The 25,538-nt window shown below is 40.2% G+C and overlaps 2 protein-coding genes across 12 annotated transcripts in view; one reads left to right on the top strand and one right to left on the bottom strand.

Moving 5' to 3' along the window:
- Window positions 1–347: 347 nt before the first annotated feature.
- Window positions 348–23,743, bottom strand: LOC111592469 (J domain-containing protein). Of its 4 annotated transcripts, none has more exons than XM_023304682.2 (5): window positions 23,586–23,743; window positions 10,076–10,197; window positions 5,988–6,089; window positions 2,991–3,146; window positions 348–1,581 (listed from the first exon to the last, which is right to left on the bottom strand). In XM_023304682.2, exons 2-5 carry the CDS (start codon window positions 10,160–10,162, stop codon window positions 1,342–1,344), a joined length of 585 nt encoding a protein of 194 aa, XP_023160450.1. In that variant the 5' UTR covers window positions 10,163–10,197; window positions 23,586–23,743; the 3' UTR covers window positions 348–1,341. The 4 variants fall into 4 exon arrangements, with proteins under 4 accessions (XP_023160450.1, XP_023160451.1, XP_023160449.1 ...); XM_023304683.2 differs by lacking the exon at window positions 23,586–23,743 and adding an exon at window positions 10,790–10,836; XM_023304681.2 differs by lacking the exon at window positions 23,586–23,743 and adding an exon at window positions 10,919–11,008 and having other exon boundaries at window positions 351–1,581.
- Window positions 15,907–25,538, top strand: part of LOC111592467 (tropomodulin) — a 46,224-nt gene continuing 36,592 nt past the window's right edge. For 2 of the 8 annotated variants that reach the window (XM_023304671.2, XM_023304670.2), the window contains exons 1-2: window positions 15,908–15,941; window positions 16,513–16,946. In XM_023304671.2, coding sequence (XP_023160439.2) covers window positions 16,707–16,946 — 240 coding nt within the window. In that variant the 5' untranslated portion in view covers window positions 15,908–15,941; window positions 16,513–16,706. Of the gene's footprint in view, window positions 15,942–16,458; window positions 16,947–22,695; window positions 22,862–25,538 lie in introns of those variants that run through there. The other 6 variants (XM_023304668.2, XM_023304676.2, XM_023304678.2 and 3 more) reach the window with 6 other exon arrangements.

The raw sequence follows: 25,538 nt of genomic DNA on the forward strand, positions 1-25,538 counted from the left end.
AATTGCTAGTTTGAAGCACGTCTCATACGCCACGTGGGCCCACAAAAATAATTGTCTTTGGCTTGCGATCTAAAAAGATTCTCTTTTCAGTTATGAAATGGTTAAATCTTCGCTAGTTTTTCCGTTTTCCGTTTTCTGTTTTTAATTATTGTTGCTCAATAATATGTGTGTATTTGAGTAAATTCAATATGATTTAAAATAAACATTTATATAATATGCCTTTACGATGGCAAATTTAATTTTCGCTCATATTTATTTTGATATTCATTTGTATAACATTTAAGAATTGCATCACACATCAATATTAAAAACAACAATGCATCAAAACATTTATATTTCTTCTTATTTGTTTAGGTATTTATTTTTAAGCTAGTCTTCGAGTGACTCTTCTTTCTCGTAAATAAATAAAATAGTTTAGTTATTTAGTTTTGTTTGCAAATTTTGGGTTTGCATATTAAAGGACACCAAGTGAAAGTTTTTTTTTTAATTTTCTTTTTTGTTTTTTTTTTGACCATGCAATTTCTTGTGTGTGTATATAGTTGTTAAATTCGCTTTTGTAGGGATTTTTTTTTTACTTTTTCTCATTAAATAAGTTCTGTGTGGTGGGCATTTTGATGCTAGGTTTAGTTAGAGTTATCAATTTTTTTTTTAGTGCACTGGTAAACACTTCCAAAGGGATTGTCTTATAGGGGCACATGGTACATACAAACATCAATATACAAATAGTTGTAGATAAATATATTCATTATATAGTGTGTGCTTGTATATGTGAGTCATTTTGACATTAACCACTGAAAAATACATTTAAAATTTGACTAATTTCTTTTAAATGTGTCACTTAAGCTTAACTTTAACCTCTCGTCGCATCCAAGCCGTGTGTTTATTGAAATTACAGTTTCTTTTATATATAATTACCATTTTTCATATTTTTATACACCTATAAACATTTATATAATTTGTTTGCAACGCACGCTATAATTTCACATCAATATATGTACTATGCCTGTATATAGAACAACGTACTCCTTTATATATTATGTGTATATATGTATGTAAGTAGAGTTGGTTAATAATATTTTGTAGTTTGCGTAACTTCGCTTGTCAATACTCCATGCTCTTTCGATATATATATTTTGTCGCTTAGTATATGTCTTGTATTTGTTTTGTTCAATAATATTTGTAATTGGAATATGTGTTATTCAAATTCACATCGAGATATACTGCCCTCTGAGGGGCTAAAAATATGCCTAAAATGTACTCTGCTCGACTCTGTCCAAGTTTATCTCTTAGCAACGATAATCATCACGTCTACAACACGTCACAACATTCTTTGAATGTCGCTTAGATCTCGTAGTTTCGGAATTTATTAGCCACATCGGTGTTCTCAGAGCCCCACTCGGCTTTGCGATTGCCGTAGTAGAGAGCGGCTCCGCCTTCAGAGGCGCGTCGATGGGCTGGATTTGGGGAGGCGGCTGTGAGGCCGCCGCCGCCGCTGCTGCAGCTAGCGCCTCCCAAACCGGCTGCGGCTCCGGTCTCCGGTAGCATGCGGTCCTTGGTCTTAGGTGTGGCCCAATGCATGGACTTTGATTGAATGAAAAACAAGTGGCCATTAATCGAAGTTTCTTGCGCAGTTACGCAACTACTGTCAGAGCCAATGCATTTGATTTGATATACGCGAATGTGTATTTACATAAAAATCAATTTGAAATTGTGCTCGGAACGGAGACTCAGATGCATTGGCTCCTCATTTGCATGCATGCACGGCGACACTTAAAACACTTTGGATGAAGAGGCACAGTGAAAAAATACCATAAAATACGTAAAAACTGGAGGTGCTCAGGCGACCAGAGTAAGGCTTTAGACTGGGAGTTTAAATCAAAGTTTGTTGCTAGTTAATTTAAGTCACAATTTCGGATTTATTAAATATGAGGTGTGGTTTTCCTGTGTGCCGTTTCCCATTACCAAATGCAAAGTTATGAATCTTGCAAGCTAATGGAAAACCAACTCAAAATGTGAATCTAACCAAGGCCAGTCCAGTGCGTCCAGTCTAAAACCAAATAGAAAATTGCGGGCAACCGCAAAACCAAAATGCAACCAGTGCAGTCGACGACCGAAAGCCAATTCATGGCAGCCCCCATCTTCTTACCACATCAAATTAGCCAGGTTGAAGTCAGCCCCCTTTCAACTTTGATGAACGCGCGACAATTTCCTACGGAAATGGGCATAAAACAAGCCTGCAACGCGGCAATTAATCAAATTAAATATGCCATAATAAGAGTGCGAACACAAATGCATTCGGATCCAATTACTAAGTCAATTACCAAAAAAATAACTAATTCGAACGGATATCTGACAAAGTAGATGAATTTGCTAAAGCCAACTAAAAATTCATTTGTAATTAGGTTTGAAAACTTTTTAAATATACCGAAAAAATAAATGCAAGATAAATAATTAGATAATGACAACAAAAAGAGCTTTCAATTATAATATTATTTGCATGGATGTTATTAGAAAGTCTTTAATTAAGCAACTTTGACTGGGACCAGAGCAGACAATGGCTCAAAGTTGCTTTAAATAAATGAGTCCCATTGGCAACTTATCAACAGAGGGCTGCTAGAACAAAGGACAGTCCATTACCTATATATGTATATATAAACAGATGCGCGGCTCTGTCCCCTTCTGGATCATTAACTATATATAGCATTCTATTGTCTATTGTCTATTGCCTATTGCCTTGCTTCACTTGGCCAAATTGTTCTTGTTGTTTGTAGAATAGCAAATCGTTTGAAAGGCTAACAGACAGTCGAGGGGGGACTTCTGATGCCAATGCTAGTCACATACAATGTGAACAACTGTAATTTTCCCACTTTATAAATAAAACATAAACAGACGGCACACAGAGGGAAAACACAGCGCCTCAGTTGTCTACAGTTTTTTGGGGATTGGAGTTTACTTCTCTGTTTCGGTATATTCCTGGCCCATACGCATACCTCTTTATCCACCTTCTCGGCAATTGTGTATCTTCTCACCTGGCCGACGTGCTCCTTCATGCCCAGCCACTGCTTGTAGCTCATTGAGATGCCGCTGTTGCGCCACTTGTCGTAAACGGCCCGCTTCTCCGGATCGCACAAGGTCTCCTTGGCCTCCTGCAAATGAATGTTTTTTGTTTATTTGCATTAGTTGAAGTCAAATTTGTTAAAACCCAAAATAAATATCAGTTAGGCCTTCCGTTATTGTATTTGGCTATGGCCTTAGCCATTGCCGTTTGCCTTTGCACAATAATCAATTTATGTAGTATACTTATTAGCATGACTGTGATTAACAAACAAACACCACCCGCTCGCACACACACTCCTTCCGCAGGCACACCCACACACACACGAGTTACACGCTCAAGTGGCTTTGATATCCTATCTGGGTAGACATCCACAATTTGTATGCCACAGCAGTCTGCTGGCATTCAGTGCATAAACAAAGACCACAGACACTCACAGGCAAAATTACACACGCTGTGCCTCTGAGATTTTATTGCTACGATTCCTACGTGATAATCAATTATTTTACTACTCATTGACTATGTGGGTCAGCATGCAAGGCTTCAGAGCTTTGCCTATTATCCGTCCGCTGCATGCTGCTTTATATCTCTTCAATTAATGTTGCCCCTGGGGCCATATTTGTTATTGCCAAGAAAGAATTAAAGTTTGCTTCAACTTTTACTGGCCAAAAACTTATCAAAACAAATAAAAAAAACTGTAGTGGAAAGTGCACGACTGGCAGATACCCTGAAATCCTGCAAAGTGTTGTCATTCCAATCATTCTTCTCATTCTTATTAATTCATAGCAAGCACCCAGACGCATTACTTGCTTCATATTTTATGCTGCAGTTGAGCTGTACTAATTTCGTAATTGTCGAATAACATTTTTTCTATATGACAGTTCATAATGAAATTTTTAGAGCGCGATAACTAGTCTCTAGTATTTGAAATAGGTTTCTCTAATATGGCGAATTGGGAAAGGAGATATCTTAAATCCTAAATATATGCATTATGTGTATTCATAATAGGAATCTGCAAAGTTAACTTAAAGCGTAATATTGTAATATTACTTTTATAAGTTAAGCTTAAATGATTGAGATTTATCGATAATAAATAAATGAGATATGAATACAAAACAAAAAGAAGTTAAGCTCGTTCTGCGTATAGCAAACAGGGATATAAATTTCACAATTGAAGTCTTTCCCTTAGTAGTGTCCGAGAATGACGGACAGACGGACATGGTACGATAGTCACAGTTCGAGTTCTGATTAAGAATATATATACTCTATGGTGTCTGCCACTCTTTCTGCTGAGTGTTAGCAATATTTTTTGGCAAAAACAATATACCCTTATTTTCCATTTTTAATAATTTTAGGGGCCATTCAAAAATAAACTGGGAACATCAACTATATGTATGTGAGCTAACTTTTGCGTTTAAGAATAAATACTTAAAAATATGTATTAATTACAATCATCTTATGTTATACATGTGCTTTCTTAAACATGACTTTGCAAACTTCTGTTCTTTAGTTTATATATAAAATGTGAGAACATATATAAATACACACAAATATAGATATATCAAGCTACAAGTCTGATTGAATATATAAGCTTTTGTTTGCATTGTGGAGCATTGATTAGATTTGCATTATAGTATCATGGGCAAATAAGTCCAATAAATGCATTTTATTCTAATCAGTAAATACTTTATCAGCTTTTAGCCTGAGTGAATTCGATTAAGTGCTTCAAATGTTTTTAATTAAAAAATAAATATTCAATGGCTTAAAGCATATAACTTAAAAAAATTTGATGGATATACGAAAACATTTTGGAATCAAATTTTGTGCCCATTTGAATCTTAACATTTCACTTGAAATGTTTTATAGCTATCTGACTTTGTTTTATGGCTTTGACGTTATGGCAACCATAAAAAGGGAAAAAGACCATTTGTAAGGGGAAGCAAACACACAGAAACCCACACACACACACATACACAGAGACAGACAAACAAACACTGTGAGGAAACTTTACAAGCTGCAAATTTTATTTGCCTTTTATGGGAAGCTCGAGCTCTGGACCCAGTTTCACAACTATCATGCATAGAAGAAGACTTCCGCTCGACTTGTTGCCGTTGTCGTTGCCGTTGCCCAAACGCGTAACAAGTTTTATTGTCGCTGTAGCTGACAGGACTCTAATGAGCAGTGGCAGAGCAAGGACGAGCGAACGGCAACTGTTTGGCCAAGTTGATGTAGTTCCCCTTTCGACGCAGGCGGCTAACAATAGCCAGAGACACAGACACGCACATTAACATATGCACATACATACGTAAGCTTATTTTTATGATGCTCTGCTGTTTTGCCCCGACACAGCCTAAAAATCAATAATCCTTTTCAAAATAGTAGCTATATATAGGGTATACTCGTGTGTAATTTATTTTATCTACTTGCACAGTGCTCGCGATCTCTGAAGCTTTTTGTTATGTGTAAAATTCAATTTGAGGTTGAGTGTAAATGAGTGTGCTTCGAGCTATTCAATTGTGTGTGCTCGTACATGTGGGTGTGTGCGTGTGCGTGTGTGTATAAGTGTGGTTTGTGCGTGTGCATGTTTGTGCTTTGTTCCATGTGGCTTTAAGCATTTGCCGACTGATAGCCAACCATTTTGCATGCCCCACGCACATATCTCCTGCTAACGTGTGTGTGTTTAGTTTTTTATTACGCTAACTGAGGGGTTATGTTTTATAATTTATGTGTACTGCGAGAGTAGATCAACAATGCTTTCAGCTTTGCTAAGGCAAAAAAAAAAGTAAACTCGAGTCGAAGCTTTCAACTTAAATAAATTACCCTGGGGCGCGCACGTCTGTTGCCACCCCTCGCCCACCTGGTGGCACTTTATTAAATATGTAAAATGTTTGCATTTTTGTTGTCGGGCCAATGTTCTTTTGTTGCTGCTTACCTTTAGCTGCTGGAACTTGGCCTCCGCCTCCTTGTCGCCGCTGTTCTTGTCCGGATGATACTGAAGTGCCAGCGCCTTGTACTCTGCCTGGATTTGCTCCGGCTGCGGGGAGACAGAAAGTGGCGCAAATTAAGTAAATTGCAATGAAAAATTCTCTTTGCCATAAATTAACTAAGCATTTCGTGGCATCACTCTTGAAAAAGCTGCTCCGCGTTAGACACCCATATTACATAATATCAAATTGTTGTGACATGCAGATTTTGTGCTATTCCCAAGGTGAGCATAAAGATGAGAGTGAAGATAAGGATGATTACGACGATGTGTCGATACTGAGCCAACGCAAAGTGAACAAGCGACATCCCCAAGGACAGGTGGAACAGGGCGGCGAGCAGGTGTAACCGCACGACAGGTAAAGCTGTCAGCAGCAAACGAAGCTTCAAACGACAACACATTAGAATTGAAGCAACATCAATGGGCCGGAAGCGATAAGTCTCATTGACAATAACAAGCAAACGTATACGTGATGTTAGCACTGCGAAATTGTTTGCCGGAAAATGTCGTGTGAAAATGGAAACCGCTAAGTGTAATAGCATCGTAGTGGCAGAACATATTCTCGTGGGCTTGACAGTCGACCCAAATTGTGAGAAAATTGAGACCGAGACCAAATAACGCCTGCCTCAAAGAATGGCCAACTTTTGACACTGCGACAACCTTGACAACTGATCCCGCCTACGAGTGGCGTTAGCGTCAAGGCTGCGCGAACAATTGAAATTAATTAAGCCAAAGTGTTTGCAGTGACAGCCAGAAGCAACAAGTTGCTGTCGGGCAACATTATGCGGCAGACAGCATTTATCCAGCTGCTGCTGACCGAGTTTGGCGGCTGCCAGGACCTGACAGTTGTCATCGCAACCCACGCAACAAAAGCGCATTATCCTCTGAATGGTACGGCGGTCGAGCGGTGCGACGACACTCAATTTTCAAAACAAAAGCCTCTTGTTGAGCCTTGTTGTTTTTCCCAGTTGTTGATGAAAATGGCTTTACATGCACAACAACAAGCATTCACAATGAACACAGCTGCCACAGGCCAGCAATTGTTCAACAGCAGAAGCAGCAGGAGCTCAGTCAGGCAGTCATTCATAATGGCATTACTTTACGCTGCATGTTTATTTTCTATTGTCTGCATAAAATATTGATGTTCGTTGCTTATACAAATATATCGCATGCATATATAAATTGTCGTCGGCTCCGTTTGCTATTAAATCTTTCGCATTATTTATGTGCGCACGTTGAATTTTGTTTGTTGCGCTAACGGCAACGAGGCATATAATTAATTTCAACGCAATTTGTATTACTGCAGTGGCAGACGCGTGCGATTCATGCAGCACACAAGAACTCTACACTCGCCCACAATTATCTTAATGAATCTCTAGCAGACATTCGCAGAGGCATTTGTTGGCATTCCTGCGCAATGTCTGGGATGCGTGAGGCTGTGTGTGTGTGTGTGTGTTGCTCGTGCCAGCTCTCAATGATGGCAATTTAATACCAAATACGTACACAAACATACGTAAATGGAGATGTGTCACCAAATGATATGTTGGCATTTTGTTATTTTAGCAGCCTTTTCAAATATTTTGAGCGATTCCCAGCAGCGGCACAAAAAGGCCCTAAACAAACCCCATTCAAAGCTTCTCTCGTCATTTCAGTTACAATAGCAATGGAAATAGCATCGGTTCCAATGAGTCATGAACACAATATGCAAATGGTATAGACACTGACGACAGAAACGTTAGCGGGGTCTCTGTTGCAATCGAGTGTGCGAATTGCATAATGCAATTAAAGTGAACCAATTAGAATTGAATTGTTCAATTAGTATGCATTGCCATTAAATTAACTCTACCGAATTTCCATTTGATTATTCCATTTCTCCTCGTCTGTAAAGAAATGCAAATCAGCGTCAAGTTCCCAGCCCAGTCGCTCCACAGCTTGAGATTTTCAGCTGCCTTTCACAATAAAAGACAATAAATGTGCATATGCCAACAATTGTATATGCATAGAATATCCATGTATATATAGACTTAGGAGTGGCCGTGACATATGCAAATTTTCATAGCAGCATCGCATAGGCTTATCTGGACCAACAATGATCAGCTCGTGTGTGTGGAAATAGTAATTACTTCGCTTTGAGCTCAACTGCAGACTATTCAACAATTCAAAGAAGCTTGCTCCTTCTACTTTTAACTATTACAATATGAAAATAAAATCAAAGCGATAAGCCTGAACTGGCTTTGGTAACCCAAGTCAATGAAAACTATAAAGTCTTTATTTCTTAATATTTATTTTCTGCCAATTCAGTCAAGTCAATTCAGTCAAGTGAATCCTCTATAAATTTACCGAGTCGTTCTCAAAAGTTTTCTCTTTCAGTTTTTAAGCAGCTTGTCAGCTTCTTCATTGTTATTAAGATCTTCTGATCAAACTCAACCATAAGAGACTTTACTTTGTTTCTTATTTTTATATTTAATTATAATAAGTTAAACTGCACTAAAGCAGTCAATTATAACATATAGCAAATCTGATTGTATCGCATTACTTCAACTAATATTTCTTCAATTACTTACTCAACACAAAGCACATTAATTTTACTCAATAAATCTAAAATACTTCTTGCTCAGCAGAAAAGTTTTTTAAAGAGCAAGATGTTCACAATACCTTAAGCTTAAAATAAAGCTGTAAACAGCAAATAACGTTTGGGAATCCGGGCTGAAAGCCTCAAATCCATATGTTACTGTATAAAAATATAACAATAATAATAAATAAGCTCTGAATACTAAGGCTGGTGGCATTGCAAATGAATACTTGAATATAAAATGAAATCCGTAGATGCAGCTTGAGGAACTGAAGCTGCTTTTGTTTATGTCCAGGACTTTTTTATTTTCTTATATTTTTTATATTTTTTATATTTGAGGAAACTACAAATTTTCATATTAATGAGATTCGCTTCCCAGCAGACATTTTGCCATTTGCGCCCGCAGCATCACCCTCATCACAAGGGATGCTTAGTGAGGGGAGCTCGTGCATAATTCAATAGATGGCTCAACATGATGCAATCGACAGCTTGAAAAATTGCCAACATTAAAATGTTTACAGGTGGAAAATTACGGCAACGTCAAAACATTTATCATACCATTGAATTTGATTAAGCCGCAGTCTGCAGAAGTTGCCTTCAGGCTACAGGTTCATGCGTGCTCATCAAATTGTTATTGAAATTTTGTGAGCTAGAAAATCTGACAATCAAGCGACCCAGGCGAGTGCCAAGGTATTCGATATATAACAGCGAAATTCCATTAAGCTAGCCAGAGATTTGAGGAGAATAAATGCGATTAAAAGGGTTTGGATATCAACATAGCTGACGGCACTGCAACATTTAATATGAGTAAGCCTAATGACAAACATCTTGTCAACCCTCTGACACTGCGAGCACCGCGTGCAACATGATGTTGAAACTCAAAATAATTGCCAGGCTTAACTCACACAGAACTCTTGCGTGAAGTAATTTAAGGACTCAGACTGTCAGTAAAAAGTTTCTCACACATACAGCCACACAGGAACTGTTTCTGCCCAGTTACAGGCAATTTGCAGCAGACATCCATGTGTCTGGGCGTTTAATTGCCAAGTGGCAGCTACTAAGTTGTATCTCAAAGCTGCTGCCGCTTTCAATTCTTTTAATCTGGCACGTTTCTGCATCTGAATGTGAATGGGGGACGTAATTGAAACTAATTCTCAAAGTAAATGCCCCGACGAGCTCAAAGCCAAGTCGGCAAACGTCGAGTTGTATTTGATTTCATTTATATCTGTATCTTTATCTAGCTTTATTTATCTAAGGCTGTTGCCTTTGTGGCTGTCAGATTCATCCTCGCCACGGCTCATGCAAAAGTTCTCGAATCTAATTCAATTAGGTCGAAATTAAATTTTTGGTCAACCTTTAACTTTGTCGGCTAATGGGGACGCTGTGCCAGGCAAATGTTTGCATTTGCTGCTCAGCTCATTATGAACTTAGTTAATTATTGGTTTTAATTAAACTTTCTACTCACCGAAGAGGTCTCATCGCAGTGGAGCAGAGCGTAAAAGTCCTCATTGGGACTGCGTTTATAGTTGATGATGGCATCTACAGCGCTCATTTTCACGGAGTTTTATGCGGCGAGGTGCAGTTAAACTGGATATTGAAATGAGATTAAATATACTTACAATTAAATCGACAAATCTTTGAATCATAACTTAAAATTAATGTTGCTTATATAGTTTTTAGTTTTTTAACAGGAAAATCCATATATATTTCGTTTTATGCTCACATAGATATCTCATTTGTTTACTACGACAAATATTTGCTCCAAATATTCATTGCTCTGATTCATTGGCAAACAATAACAAAAATCATGAAATTTTTTTGCAGTGCCTCTCTAAACACGTTTAAAAAAACTTAAAGCCACAACGGCTGACCTTCGAATCGAAACAAATAAATTTAGAACAATTAGCGGCTAAAGCAAGTTAAATTAAAAATAATTAAATAACGAAATTCAATGTTTCGGCCTTCTTTCAGTTTGTTATTTTTTTATTTAGTTTAGGCCACTTTCACTTAGCATCGAGATGTTTAACACTTGGCTTGTCGAACTACAGTTTTTGTTTCTTGCGCTCTCTCTCTCACAATCAAAACAATTCTACAGTGGAGCAATAAATGGCGCTGCGGGGCAATGAGGCGGGTCCAAGGTGTGATTGTCACTACCTATAAAGCTCTCACTCTCACTCACTCTCACTCTCATTCGCTCTCCCTCACTCAGTCACTGTTTCTGTCTCTGTCGCTGTCGCTTTCTCTTTCTCTCCGTGCACTTTTAAACAAAGTTGACTGTTATTTAGCTATATTTAGTTGGACTTATTACATTTAATAGCGCTCACGATGTTGCTGGCAGCACGTCGAAGTCCAAACTGAATCGACTGTCAGCAGCTGGGGCCTTGTCTGGCTCGGATTTGCTTGGCCTGGCCTACGCACTGGAAGAGCTTGTATCTGTCTCTAGTGAGAGGCGCCGTCTCAGCAGCTTGCGCTCACCAAAAGTTTCCGATACGCAGGCACCCAGCGAACTTAAAGCACCTTTGACTTTTGGCCGCCTTCCCTGTAAGTTGATAAGCGCGGGTTTCTTTCGTTCAAATGCCGGACAGAGCATTACGCGTTCAGTGTTCAAGAACTGGTTTCGTCGCTGCTGACGTCGGGTTATACCTAATTGATAACTGACTCAGCACTGTGGGTAATGTACCGAACTGTGTCGAAAACCCCAAATGAATTTCAGAGTAAGCTTCCAATCAGTGTTTGCAGTGCTTGCACTCGCTGAGCTTTTAAGCTTGGACACTTTAAGTAGCGAAGCTTTTGCATAACCGTATGCATGCTGAGTGCTTTGCCAAGCTATAAAAGCTTCGCTAGAGCTTTAGCCATAAACAATGCTTTATAGCACTTTGAACTCCCACCAACGGGCACTTGTTGATTTACTTCAAAGCCACATGCAACAAAAACCACACAAAATAATCGAATTATAGTCTTCCAACTGTCAAACACTCGATATGAACAGGAAATGGCACATATTGAGCTCTGCTAGCTAAGACTATCTAGCTAAGACTCATCATTCTGCGGTCATTGGAATGCGTAGGCCTGTGGGCAGCAGGCATCATTCGAGTGACAGAAAATCGCTTTTCAAATTAAAAGAAGCAGCCAAGTGTACAAAATGCGAAGACATCTGTGCGGCAAACGGAATTGAAAATGTAAACTGTTGCATACTTTTAGGTGGCTAGCAAAAGTTTTCATAGACTAGCCGGTGTGGCTGTCGCTCCTAGCCAATGGGCGGCCCAAAAATAATTTCCGCCCATAAATCATCATAATGGTTGGCCAAAGGCCCAGCATATGGAAGCAAGAAAAAAGGTGGCAGGCAAACGAAATGAAGATGAAACAGATTGACAGCCAGCATAGAAAGCAGGACTTGACTGTGACTCTGACTGTGGCCCACGCACGTTTCCCAGCTTATTCTGTGCGTGAGTATATATATATGTGTGTGACGTCCACAAATTGAAATGGCTACAGCACACACACTCACACACACACACACACATGGAAAGATAGAGAAAGTAGAACAGAGACAGAGAGGCTAAGAGAGAGAGTAGAACTAAACGAAACGTTTTAATTAGACAAAAGAGCTAGGCAACTATTTATTTCCATTTCTGTTTACCCGGCCAGCAACATCGCCTCTGGCCAGGAAACACAGACATCGAATCGAAGCACCAGCCAAATCCAGAAGACAGAGCCAGCTCCGGCAAGCTGCGACTGTCGTGTGTGTGCATTTGTATTGAAATTGGAATCCGTTGCTAACTGCATTGCGCTTCAGTTAAAAGCAAAATCGCAGCTCAAACAATTTGTTCGGCCACGAAACTGTTTTTCAGCTTGTGCAGGATATTTGTTTGCCAATTGCATGTGTATCTTTCAAATAGAGCTGAACGCCACTCAGGCAGTTTGAATTGAAGTTTCTAACTCTGTTGAATACTTCAGATATCTTTAAGTAAATAAATGCCTATTTGAGAAAAATGTTTAAAAAAGTAATAAATATACGCTCATAGCAACAAAAATACAAATAGTGTTTTGTTTAGAGTTTTACTACTTTGAGTAGGCAACACATAGTTATTTGACAATCCATTTAACATCTAATAGTGGCTTTTATTTGAGTTTTGTTTGACATTTCATTATGGATAGATTTACAACACAACAATGTTTGTAAACTATTGAAATTTGCATCAAGTAATGGTTCTGTTCCTCAAACTTATCTTGCAGTTTCTCCTTTTGATTGCCCATGAAGCACATTTTTGGTTCAATGAGGAAAATTTACAAGTTCTTGTCGATACATCATTGCATACACAGAAAACTACTGCCTTTACAGGCTGGAGTAGTCATTGATTCATATGTCTTCATGATGGTCATGATTGTGATGCTTTTAGAGTGCACCTTGGCTAGGGCAGTTAAATGGTCATAATCTCATTTTATACATTAATGTCATACAACTTTATATCTAATCAAATCAGCTTTATTGATATTTTTCATTTATTATGATATAAACTTGTGTAATTCTAAAAAATTTAATAAAAGTTCAATGGAATATTAAATAAAAATAAATATTAAAAAAATATGAAATATTCTACCCAATGGAGAGGTATTTCAAATTATATGTATCTGCCTTGTAAACTAGAAGATGTGGTCTTCTCCGATTTGTCACGCCTTTAATGAGTAGCCAATAGAATTTATGATGCCTTCTGCAGAGGAGGTGCTTGGCTATGCGGCTACAAACTTTACTGATTCCACATCTGTAACTGCAGAAAAAAAAAGGTAGGAAAATATATAAAAAATATAAATTCTCGAGCTAATGCAAGATGCGCATTGCAAAGATTGAACTCTTTTCAGTTCACGAACGAGGAAAATATCTGATAAATATGAAGAGCTAACCAAGCGTGAAACTTTATAAAACTTTCTTATACGATTCTGTCGATTCTCGCATAATTCTAAGGACTGCAATATTTTACAACACAATACACTTTCGAGCAGTCGACAAAAAAGATTCGTTTTCTGTTTTGCATCATTCGATTCAGTTGGCAAAAGTTTTTTACTTGTGGAAAATTGGCATTGTGAAGGGCGCACATGAGTCTAACAAAGCTACTGGCCAGGCACTGGGAAGCCAGCTGTCTGTCGGGCTGTATCTGTTCTTTATATCATCGTCTTGGTCTGTTCCTGGACTGCTCCTAGGTCAGCGCAAGTCAACGACACTAGCCAGAGCCAGAGCCAGAGCAAGAGAGAGGAACGACATTTTGCTATTCTTATAATAAAAAGTACTTCAATTACTTTGTTCCCTTTACAACTGTGTAACTGCGTGAGATAAACAGAATAAGCCACGGCCAAGCAGCGCCTGGGGTGAGGAAGCAACTCGTGCATCCTTCACATGTGCGAGTTTTTCTTTGTTTTCTTCGGTTTGGTTTTGCGACTGTCTCCGCTTTGTTTTATTACCCATTTTGCGCTCCCCTTGCTGTCTGCCCTATAATTTATTTATGCATGTGTTTTATTATTAAAGATTTTCCATATATTTCTCGGCTGTGACGCGCTGGCGCTGCCGTCAATCCACAACCCACTGCGGGCTGCTGACAAAGAAATTACTTATTAATCATATTTGAGCGCTGATTTAACGTCATCGCAGAGCTAACAGCTAACAGCTGTTAGCGGGCTCCCATTATCCTTTATCATTACCCTTTGCCTGTTGCTCTGTAATCTGCTGAAAACTTGGCGCCTTGACAGATTTCCGCACAATGTGGACCCAATTACAGCTGCTCGCGACAAACAGTATAATCAGCGCTGTATCCACTTTCACACACAGCCAGCTCTATCTGTGTCTGCATCTGTATCTGTATCTGCTTCCACATATATGCATGTATATGTATGTGCTTGGGCTTCTTGTTGCGTTGAGCGACCAAAATCACATTTGTCGAGCATTAATTTTAGAATATTTCATGTCTTGCGTTTATTCGACGCTTTGTTTGCGCAGCGAGGCACTTGTCTTTCATATATCTTTCAGTCGATTTTACAGGAAGTTCGCACTGTCCCAGTGATGCATCGACATGCGACACGCGATAGTTTTGATAAACGGCCGGACACCCTGTATGCATGTGCAACTCCACTCAGCTGTCGAACGCCGGGCAAAGCAAATGCCGCTGGGCCAAACGGCCAGACAGTCAGAGACCGCAAAAGCGGCAGCAGCAGCAGAGAGCGGGGACGAGCAATTGCCCAGTCCCAGTCCCAATACTACAGCAGGCAGTTTTTGCAATATGTAGTGTTAGTTTGAAATGCTCTAGCTGTGCCTGGGTATCACAACTTCAGTTCAAGTCTAAAAACTTAAGGAAAATTAAGTAAAATATAACTTTTATAATTTTTTGTATATGCTTCGAATTTGAACTTGACTGTGTTAAAACAAAGCATAAGAGAGTCTCATCTATTTAAGGCCCTTAGGCAATTGAAATTGCTAAATAAATAAAACCCAGTTGTCGAACTTAAAATTATTGCAATTGATTGTTTAGTAAATAAACACATCAGCAATATCCTAGAAGAGGGTATTTGGGTGTCGGCACTCGGGCACTAGCTCTCTTTCTCTCTGGTGGTTGGTATTGTGTGGAGGAGGGGGGCGGGGGTGCGTACCGAAATAGCGCCAACAACGCACGTCGAATGGGGAACCAGTTACAGATTTGACATGCGTCACGGCTCACGCCTCGGCCAGCGGCACTAATTGCAGCCCGTTCGCCCAGCATTTTCAGAAATTTCGAATTTCATTTCGGATTTGACTTTAGCACTTGCAGCAGTCAAGCAATTAGCAAACGGCCGAACGGCAGCTGCTCGCCCAAAATATTGAATTGAACGTCAACATTCAAATCAGAATTCAGAGCGACTCGTCGCAGCAGCGCCAGCATCGCCAGCATCGCAAGCATCACCAGCAGCAAAGGCAGCACTGGCAGCACCAGCAAACGTCAGAGATGCCAAAGAGCGGACATTGACTATAGCCGACCCGTTCGCTCTTGGGCCTGTCTGCGACTATTTTGGTAATCCCGACAAGTTGGGCATCTCGCTCGCCGGGAAAAGCACCAAATACACACACGGCTGCACACGCACACACACACACACACACAATATACACACAGATGCAGACACATAGACAGTTCATGTCCAACTAGTTGTATGTATTGTATTTGGTATTTTGGTCGCTCTCCGGCGGCGGCAACGGCAACGGCAACGGCGACGGCGACGGCGACGGCGACGGCAACGGTTCCGGTGGCAGGCCAGACGGCGAGCAGTGCCATCGATCGGGACAGAAGCCTCAGAATCGTGTAATTTGCCTCGTGCGTTGTCGCTGGGCGCTGCTCGCTGATTATTTTCAATTTATTGCTGCACAAATGAAACAAACTGAATTTTCTCGAATTATGCGTTTTTAATTGTACAACAAGAAATTCATTTTGATTCATTTTTGCAATTTGTCTCGCGTCCGTTTTGTCACTTTGCGTTGTTGTCACCAGCTCTGTCTCTGCTGTCGTTGTCGTCGTCGTCGTTGTCGTTGTCGTTGTCGTTGTCGTTGTCGTTTTCTTCCTTTTCCGCTGTTCGTTGTCCGTTGTTCATTGTTCGCCGTTCGTTGTTCGTTGTTGTCGCGCTTGTCGTTGTCGCTGGCTGAGCGCTCACTCTCGCAGTGTCACACACAGCCAGCGCCAGTGATCATCTCAAGAAGCATTCAAGCTCTCAATATAAGAATCGCATTCAAGATTCCTACAAGTAACGTTTTCGTGCCGTGATCGTGAACGTGATAGTGAACGTTAACAGTGATAGTTGTCTGAAAAAATTCTGTTGTTTATATAATAACCCACAGCGGGCACATACAAGAAGAAAGAAAATATTCATTTCTGCTCGCTTTTCTTTCAGGCAAAACAAGTTGAGAAATTCTCTATTGTGTGTCTGTGCTGCCCTAGTGTGCGTGTCGGTGGGCCGCTATAGTCGCAATAGTTCAAAAAATTAGTGAGCAAGCGCCGAGCCAAGTGAAAGTGACCCTAAAGCAAAAGCCAAAGATACTGAAAATAAGTGAAAACCTTTAAGATAAACACAATCAAATAGCAAACATGTCGGACAATGAGGATGTTGTTGGTGCCGCTGAGGAGCAGACCAAGACAAGCCCCGACTCGGTACCAGCCGCCGATGACGATAGCAAGACCAGCGTCGTTACGGAACGCACCGAGGAGGTGATACCCGGCGAGACCGAGAAAATGGTCACCGAAAGCATTGACGAGGACGGCGACGTTGTTGAGGAGACAACTGAAGTAACCCGCAAGACCGTCAAGCGAACCATGAAAATAACTGAGGTGAGTGTTGCAAAATGTCTGAGATCTATAGATAATATAGGGCTGGATCAGTGTTAGATATAACCAAAACATGTCAAAATTCTTTATTTATCTAATGTACGAAATCATTTTTCACTGTGTGCGTCTTAACAAATTGTTTATATAGCCGTAGAAACGCCATAAATCTAGATAACATATATACAGCAGCAGAATACATACGAGATATATCTATGTGTGTATGTGTGGGTGCAGTATATATTATCTCTGTGCACAGTATATGATATATATGTGGTTGGGACACACTTTATATAGGCGACGACGCCTGGCACAAAATCACAAATTTTGCAGCTGTTTGATTTCAGCGCAAATTACGAATATCAAAAACACAAAAAATAACAAAAATTATTGTTAAGCACAAATCACTTAATGCGCTGTGATAGCTGCCAAGAAAGAGAAAAAAGCTATAATAAAAATTAAAAACAAATCGCAACAAAAAATTATTCAAATGAAATGCAATAAATTCTGCGTTGCCTGGGAAAGTCGCGAAAAAAATTGAGGTTTCCGTGTCTTGCGGTCTGGCGCACAAGCAACAAAAGTGGTGGGAGGAGGGAGAGGTGGAGCGGCGCGGGCGCATCGCAATTAATTGCAACAAATTTTGTTGCACAAATTACAAATTGCATTTCCGGCTTGGCGCGGCAGCGACGCGTGCGGCCACTGCAACGCTGTCTTCACTCAATATAGGCCGCCTCTATTGATTGCTGTTGTTGCCCAACTCTGCCGTCGTTTTATGATCGTCTGTGCGTTGTTTTTGTTAAATTTTATGATGCCCGAATTAAATTTTCATTGCTCTAGCGAAGCAGAGATTTGCCTTTTGGGGCTGATTCGACATTTTGTCCTTTGGCACTGCAAACGAGTCAAATGTTAAATGAAATTAAAAAGCATGCGTAACGCACGTGAGCCACACATGCGACCCAATGACACCAGTTGAAAGGCGCATTTGAGCTCGAGCTAATGACCTAAGCCTCAAGTCAAGCCTTTAAGACTTTAGCTTCAACAAGTATTTTGCACTTGGTTTTAGCTAAGCTCAAGCTTCTAACTTGTTGATTAAGACCTGATTAACTCTATGATGAATATGGAGCTTAAGAGCAACGCTTGTTGCTTCCTCAAATTCATCAATTTCATTGTGTGTCATATGCCTGCGTGTATGTGGCCGCAGGTCAGCTAATTGTGTTACGTGTGTCCATTGCGAGCGCGCGTCGGAACATGTCCTTAATGAGGCACGTGGTACGTTTGCCATTTTTATAGTTACCCGCCCGGTACGTGACTCTGACGCTGGTGAGCAGGCTCAAATTGAGAATGCGAGATGGGTTTAATGAGGAGCATATGCGATTTGACACATGCCATTAATTTTTCAGTTGACTTGGCCGTAGTCTGCTGCTGACCGCATTGTCGTTGATTTTGCTAATTTGCTAATGGATTTATGTAGTTAGCAAAATTGATATTGATGCAGTTAGCAAAATAGATTAGCAAATTTTCGTGGCACACACCGCACGGCAGCCAATGAGGCATGCCGATTAGTGCAACAAGGCGTGAACGATCACATACTGCTACACAAAGCCACATTCAGATAGCTGAATATTTGGCGAAACACATTAATGGAATTTTCGGTGGCTCAAAGCGTAACCTCAGCATGTGTGTGTGTGGTCAATGTGTGGTTAACTCGGCATTGCCTGCGTAGGCTTCAGCGTGGTATTGTCGGAATCTGTGCAACCACGTTAGTGCCTGACCCTGGCCCGTTGCCTTAACCCAGTCCTGGGCCGTAGCCCTAAGCGTCAGTAGCATTGACAGCTGTCAACGTTGCTGGCGCCTCAAAAGAGACCACACAACATAATTCACACGCGTCATCACACACTTTTATACACATATATAATTACATATGAGGTACGCATATTTATGTAGTATAGACTTTTCACATGGTTATGGCATTTGGGTGTGACAAAACGAGTCGAAAGCAATTCAATGTCATGTTTCGGCCACTTGATTTTCATTCATTTGTTGCAGCTCTCCCAAGGCAGCTACCTCCTATTGCGCATACGACGCGTTGGCCCAGCTAGCTCCAAGCGCTGCTAGCTCGCTCTGTTCTATTTGATTTTGGTCAGCTATTTATGCGTTTGGCGTTTGTTTTTCGTTTCGTTTCATGGCGTTCGTTCCTTTGAATTTATTTATTTGGTTGCTTTTTGCTGAGCAAACAATTTATAATTTTAATGCACACACGCACAACATATCCGACTGCGCATGTGTGTGTGCGTGTGTGTGCCTATGTGCGTGTGAGTGTTAACTGAATATAATCTAAATATGTTTATATAATTGAAAAGCAAACGCGAAAACATCAAGCAAAACATAGCCATAGTCGAAGTATGCCAGTGCGTCAGGGCGGGTCGCGGCAGACAGGGGGCGTGACATATACAAACTGTTCATATGTTCATCAGTGTATATATATATATTTTTAAATACATATGTACTTATGCGTGTGTGCGTGCTTGTGGTATATAAATGCGGCTGCCAAATTGTTCAGCGCACTGGGCCCACTGGGCCCACTGGGCGTATGATAAACGTGCCATTTATTTTGGCAGTCGGCCGCTGTTTAACTTTTGAGCATCGCAATTTTAGCACGATATGCGTCGAACGTGAGCATTGTTTGTTGCTATTGTACTTGGCATAAATCAGTTTTATGAGTGGCATATCTCTTGTAATTTACAAGCACTTTTCATAAGCTGCCCCAGCCACAGCCGCCGCCACAGCCGCAGACTTATTTGCTAATGCCTAGAGGAAAATCTCTGCAATGCTTTTGATTTTGACCTGCCGCAACGGAAACTTTGCCACAAAGAGTTTACTTTATAAGTTGTTGTTACAAGCCTAAAGAACCAGAAGAGCCACAACAACAAGAACAAGAAGAAGAGCAAGAATATCAATGCCGAATCAACTGGGCAAACAAATAATTTCATTGCCTGCCATAAACTTCCGCCGCTCGCTGGCGGATATTCAATTGATATTTACTTATTTCAATTACATTTGTGTGCGGCGTATAAAACTCAAAACACAAATTCAATTTACAAAATGTTTTGCGTAGTTTTGCAAGTTGCCAAACCGCCCAGCCGCCCAGCCGCCCAGCCGCCCAGCCGCCCAGCCGCCCAACCGCACAGCCCATCACCCATCATCCCACTTTGGCTACATGTATCAATCCTATGCCTCTGACCAAAACCCGCAAGCAGACCAAAATGCCAGAAGCCAGCTGCACTGGGCAGGGGGCTATGCAACCGTCCGTCTTCAGTCTTTGGTCTTCGGTGTTCCGACCGTTGTCTGCCCTCGTCATCGTTGTCTGTTGGCAAATCAATGAGGAAATTTGCCAATTGGGTAAATTCAACGCATTGTAGGCAACAGCTTGGCCTGCCAGCTGTGCCAGTTGTCTGTTGAATATGTCTGACAACGGCAAATGCAAATGGGTTGGATCGCAATTAACTAACCCGTCCCAAAACAGCAGAAAGAGCTTAGACTCCGCACTTCTAAAATCCCAAATGGAAACGGAAATAGTCCAAATGTGCCCGAAGAGCATTGAAATTGGCGAGAATTAACTATTGGTTACTCCAAATCATAGCGAGCAGCCAAAGCCAACTAACCGACTATGCAACACTCTGCACTGAGGGCCTGGAGTGACCCAATTCAAAATATATTAAAATTCAATTAACAGACTGTAACTAATCAAAATTTCATTACAGTTCAATTTGGCTTCGTTGAAAGCCTTTTTATATATTCACATATTTGTTACACACATTTAAGAGGATTTATTATCATTTTATATTTCACACGTATTCCAAACTATTCATTAAATAATAATAATATCAATAGGAAAACACTAAACACAAACTTGTATATGAATATAAAATGAAGTGAAAACTCGATTCAATTTATTTACTTGTCAAATGCAAATCGGAGTTTTGTCAACACTCAACCAGCATTTCACCTGGCTGGCAGATTACCGAGCCCCTTACTGAATCAATGAGCTAAAATAAACAATTTAAAACCAAATTAAAGCAGCTTTGACTGAGCCTCAAATTAAGCAAGAAGCCAACTCTGCATATTGGGCAAATTAAAACTGTTTGACATTGAAACAGATATTTATCAGTAAGCGTAAACTTTACAAGTGAATTAAAAAAATAGAAAAACTACTAGAAGCAGAGTTAATTAAGAAAAGTATGTTTTAGAATGAGATTTACACTTTCGGTTTCTGGTGGTGGTTTGCTTCATTAATTATTTGCAATATGCGTTCGGGCAGCTTTGCTGTTGATTACACACCGACCATTTGCATAACCCAATTAATAATTTAAAGCTAACGGACAGCTGCTTATTTGTACAAAGCAATGCGTGATTTGCTGCCCGGCACATCGTAAATAAATAATCCCCATTAATATTCATATTCGCTGTTTTCACGCTCTGCCGAGGCTCCTGCTATCGACATTTAATCCACCTCATAATTCAGTGCGCCACTTGACACTTCCCCGCTTCAAATGTGGGCCACAGTGTTGGCAACGCGTGCCGCGTTTTTCCTTTCTTTTCACCTTATGAAATTTTGTTCTGGCTTTTTTTGCCGTTTGTCAACTGCGGAGCAGGAATGATAGCGACAACAATAGCTTCGTCACTTGTCATCCTCAGATTTGTGTAGTCTTTTAACATATTTCCTTGATACTCTTAACGGTTGAAGTTAAACGTGCTTAAATCAATTATCTTTCATAACCAAACTGTTTTATGATTTGCAATTACTTTCACGTCAGCTTCTCTCTTCTTTTCCCACAACTTAATTATACTTAGATTATATAGATCGCAAATAAACTCAAATTTATTTGGCTGTCCAAGTATATAAAATTGTTGCCTCTCTTGTGGTCTTATTTACGTTTCAATCTTATTCTCAAACACATATAGCAACGCGTAAATATTTGAGCTCCTTAGAACTGAGGTTGTTAATACCGAAATTGCAAGCATATATTTAATATTAATAATAAAATTGAATAATTTCTTAAAAAATGAGAAATCTATAATTCTATAAGCTATAGTCTATCGCCAAGGCGATTTCTTGAAGCCATCAAACCCAAGTCAATGGAATTTCAGTCATTTCCTTGCCACAAAACAAGTATTTTTAGCAGCTGCATCAAATGTTATGAGATATGCCAAAAATTTGTCAACACAAAACAAAGCAAAAGAAATCGAAAGTTGTAATGCATTTGGCCAGTGCCACAACAGCAACAGCAACAGCTTCTAGTCCCTAGCCTCTAGCCCCTTTTAGATAGTCGTATGTGCTTTTCGTAATGCGCATTGCAATTTATTTGGCTACAGATTTCGTAAAGAACAAAAGGCACTTGAAAGTAGATTGAACTGCAGCACTTTGATTGCATTTCGATGTTGCCTCAATTTCAGTTGCATTACAAGACTCAGAAACAAAAGGCGCAGCGCGAACCCAATCAGCCAATACACCAAGTAAATTCGAACACATTCAAAAGCTATTGATTTATTGCTGGAATGGCACTAATGGATGCGGGCCAGTCAGCTAAATAAATAGATTAGTTTTTATGCGAATTTTCTGTGCGCATTTTGCGTATTTTGTGACGCGCGACCAACCAAATCTCCCAATCGAAGCCCCTCGGTTAGTGTGTGTGTGGGTGTGACTGTGCATGTGTGTGTATACGTGGGTGAGCAACCAAAAAAAGGAAAATAAATATATATATATATTGTAAATTACAATACAGAAATAAATAAATAATCCGCTTGATATCTGCCATCGATCGCGAATTGCGCAACAATTGCCAACTGGGAATCTTTTTTGTAAATCGGATTAGGCAAAGTTGCAGAGGCAATTGACAGACATGGCTATACTAGATGAAAAGGTAAGCTGCACATCTTGTTAGACAAATTGAAAGCCCAATAAGCTGCTGTTGGGCCTATAACAACATTTTCCACTGATCCCCCAAAAATAAGTAAACAATTTTGCTAACATTTCGCCAGGGGCCGAGGCAGCTCGTCGCATGAGAACCCATTGTTGTATCGCCTGTCTCGTTCAGGTAGCTATAGGTGGGAAAATCACTTGTCAATCTTTTATGTAAAAAGCCGACGCCAACGCATCTGTCACCTGCTCCGCTCATAAAATGTTGTCGCTTGCTTCCGTTTTCTTTGCACTTAATTGTGTCTACTGCTCAGTCGCAGTCGCAGTCGCAGCCGCAGCTGACGCTGTTGCCGATGTGGTTGTTGTGCGTGTGTGGTTCAAGGTGAATTGGCGTCGACGCCAAAGTCGAAGTCGCTGCCAACACTTCAACGCATCTTTCAATCGCTCTTGCCACCCTCCCGCCTGTTGTTCTCAACCCGTTAGGGGGAAAAACAAGCAAAATGTTAAAAAAATGTCGAATGGCTGCTTATGTTGTTCAACTAGTAGATGCTCTATAAAAACGTTTTCACTTTAAGAAGTTTTCCAATCAGCTTCAGAGAGTAACAATTTGGACAACAAAATTCATATGTTGTGCAACATGTCGTATGCGCAATAAACTTGATGTTAAAATATGTTATCCAGGCTCAGCTGTTTATGTCCGCACAAAGACCCTAAATACCATGACTTACCCTTTTTTATTCTTGGGTATAAATACAAGTTCTGCCACTGCCAAGGACTTGTGTCGCCATCACTTTGACTTGCCTTTAGCTCGGGCTGTGGCTGTTGATGTTTTTTTTTGGCTTCGGGTTATTTTCTGCTACGTATTTTTCACTTAATGAAATTGTTTTCATTCGCAGCGCTTGCTTTTCAGCTGATTTTCAATATGCTTAAAAATAAACGATATCAGCGCACCCCCAGACACCCTCGGCCAGCCCATCAAGTCGTTTTCATTGTGCTAAAACTGCAATCGATACACTTTTATCTTCCGACTATCTGGCTTCTGTTGTTGTATCTATTAGGATTTTTGCCTTGCCAGTGGCTTATTAGCAATTTATCTGATCAGGGCTTCTGATTATATCGCTTAAGCAGCCTCGTTCTTGTCCTGCCGTTTATCCTGGAATCGAAAGCGGCTTGCCCCCATAAGCGAGCCTCTGTCTGCAGTCACTGGCATTGCTGGTCGCAATTAAATAATTGTTTTCTGGGTAAGCAGCTTAGTCGCATGCTGTAGGCTGCACAGAGAAAGCGGCTAGCTGAAAGCATTGTTATTATTGCTGAAATTAATTATGATAGAATTAAATTGAATTGCATTTGCTTACGTTTGAGATAACTCTTACAGTGATTGCTCAGAGCGTCTGTCGAATGTGTTAATTGATGCGATTGTATTCGATATATCACAACTGCTGCAGTCGTCAGAAACATTTTGCAACTATTTAAAGCATGCGCTGCGTTATTTCCTCATTGTCTGCTATTGCACTCGTGCAATCCATCAGAATGTGGCTCAGCCGCCAAAGCGAAACATGTTTAAAAAAAGGGAAAAAACAGAACAAAACAAACAACACGACACGACGCTGACATCTGCTGCAGAACTGCGCTCGCAGGCGAAACACAAAACAAATCACAGCAAACGTTAGCGCGCAAAGCAGACTAAGCACACACACTCACACACACGGCAATAGAGATGCATATGTACACACAATACATCAAACCATGCTCCAAAGACTTTCAATTTATTTTCACTAAAACGTTTTCGTGTGCTGCCGCCTCCGCGTTGCTCTGTCGCTGCTCTTGTTGGTTTTGCAATGGCCAACGAAAATAAAATATTGTTTGGCTAACAGGGCGTATGCGCAACGAACTGAAATTCGATGAAATAACCCAGCAACTGCAACGCAAATTGATTGCCACATGCATCTCCAATTAGTTGACTGGCCATGGAACATGTCCACAGCGCGAACGACACCAATCAGCGGGCAGCAGGCATCAGCCAGCAGTCTGTTGGCGACGCGCTAATCCCGGAAGTGCTCACCGACATTTAAATCGAATGCGAACGGCTGCCTACAGCTCGATTGCTTAATCTCTCCCACTGACTCTCATGTCGCTGTGGCGCTGCTCTGGGCAACTCGGCCGTTTAACACTGCGTATGATTAATATGCACTATGTATACCCGTCGCCCTCTCACACTATTAGCCGGGGCGCCCCATTAGAAATGCATATAAATTGAGGCACACATAAAAGTGTCGTGCGGCCAAGTCGATCCGTAAATCAACGGGCCATTAGAACCAGCAACTACAACAGCCAACCACGCTGTAAGATATTAATTTATACTACTTAATATCTCTTTGATACACATGTATCTAATATGTATTTGAGTGCATCAACAGCACAATCCCACTTATAATAGATCATAAAATTTCATATTTAAAAACATTTTTCTGATCACATTATTTTGACTTTGATTTTATGGCTAAACTGCCTGGAAATGTCATTAAAGCATATTTTTATTTACTCGAATATAAATAAATTATTTTATATTTAATTTTATGGTCTTTTTTTCTATTTTGATAATTTTCATATAACAATTTTGAATATATTAAATATTTTATATTTTATATTTTTTTTAATTTTAACGATTTGCTTATTGACCA

This window comes from Drosophila hydei, unplaced genomic scaffold, assembly GCF_003285905.1.
Source record: "Drosophila hydei strain 15085-1641.00,03,60 unplaced genomic scaffold, DhydRS2 tig00000063-arrow-pilon, whole genome shotgun sequence".
Taxonomy (NCBI): Eukaryota; Metazoa; Arthropoda; class Insecta; order Diptera; family Drosophilidae; genus Drosophila; species Drosophila hydei.

Bases quoted from the DNA above. Each gene is read 5' to 3' on its own strand.
- LOC111592469 (XM_023304682.2), bottom strand. From the start codon at position 10,162: ATGAGCGCTGTAGATGCCATCATCAACTATAAACGCAGTCCCAATGAG. The intron at 6,090-10,075 runs GTGAGTAGAAAG...GTCTCCCCGCAG, and splicing joins ACTGCGATGAGACCTCTTCG to CCGGAGCAAATCCAGGCAGA. The intron at 1,582-2,990 runs GTATGCGTATGG...ATTCAATCAAAG, and splicing joins CCGAGAAGGTGGATAAAGAG to TCCATGCATTGGGCCACACC.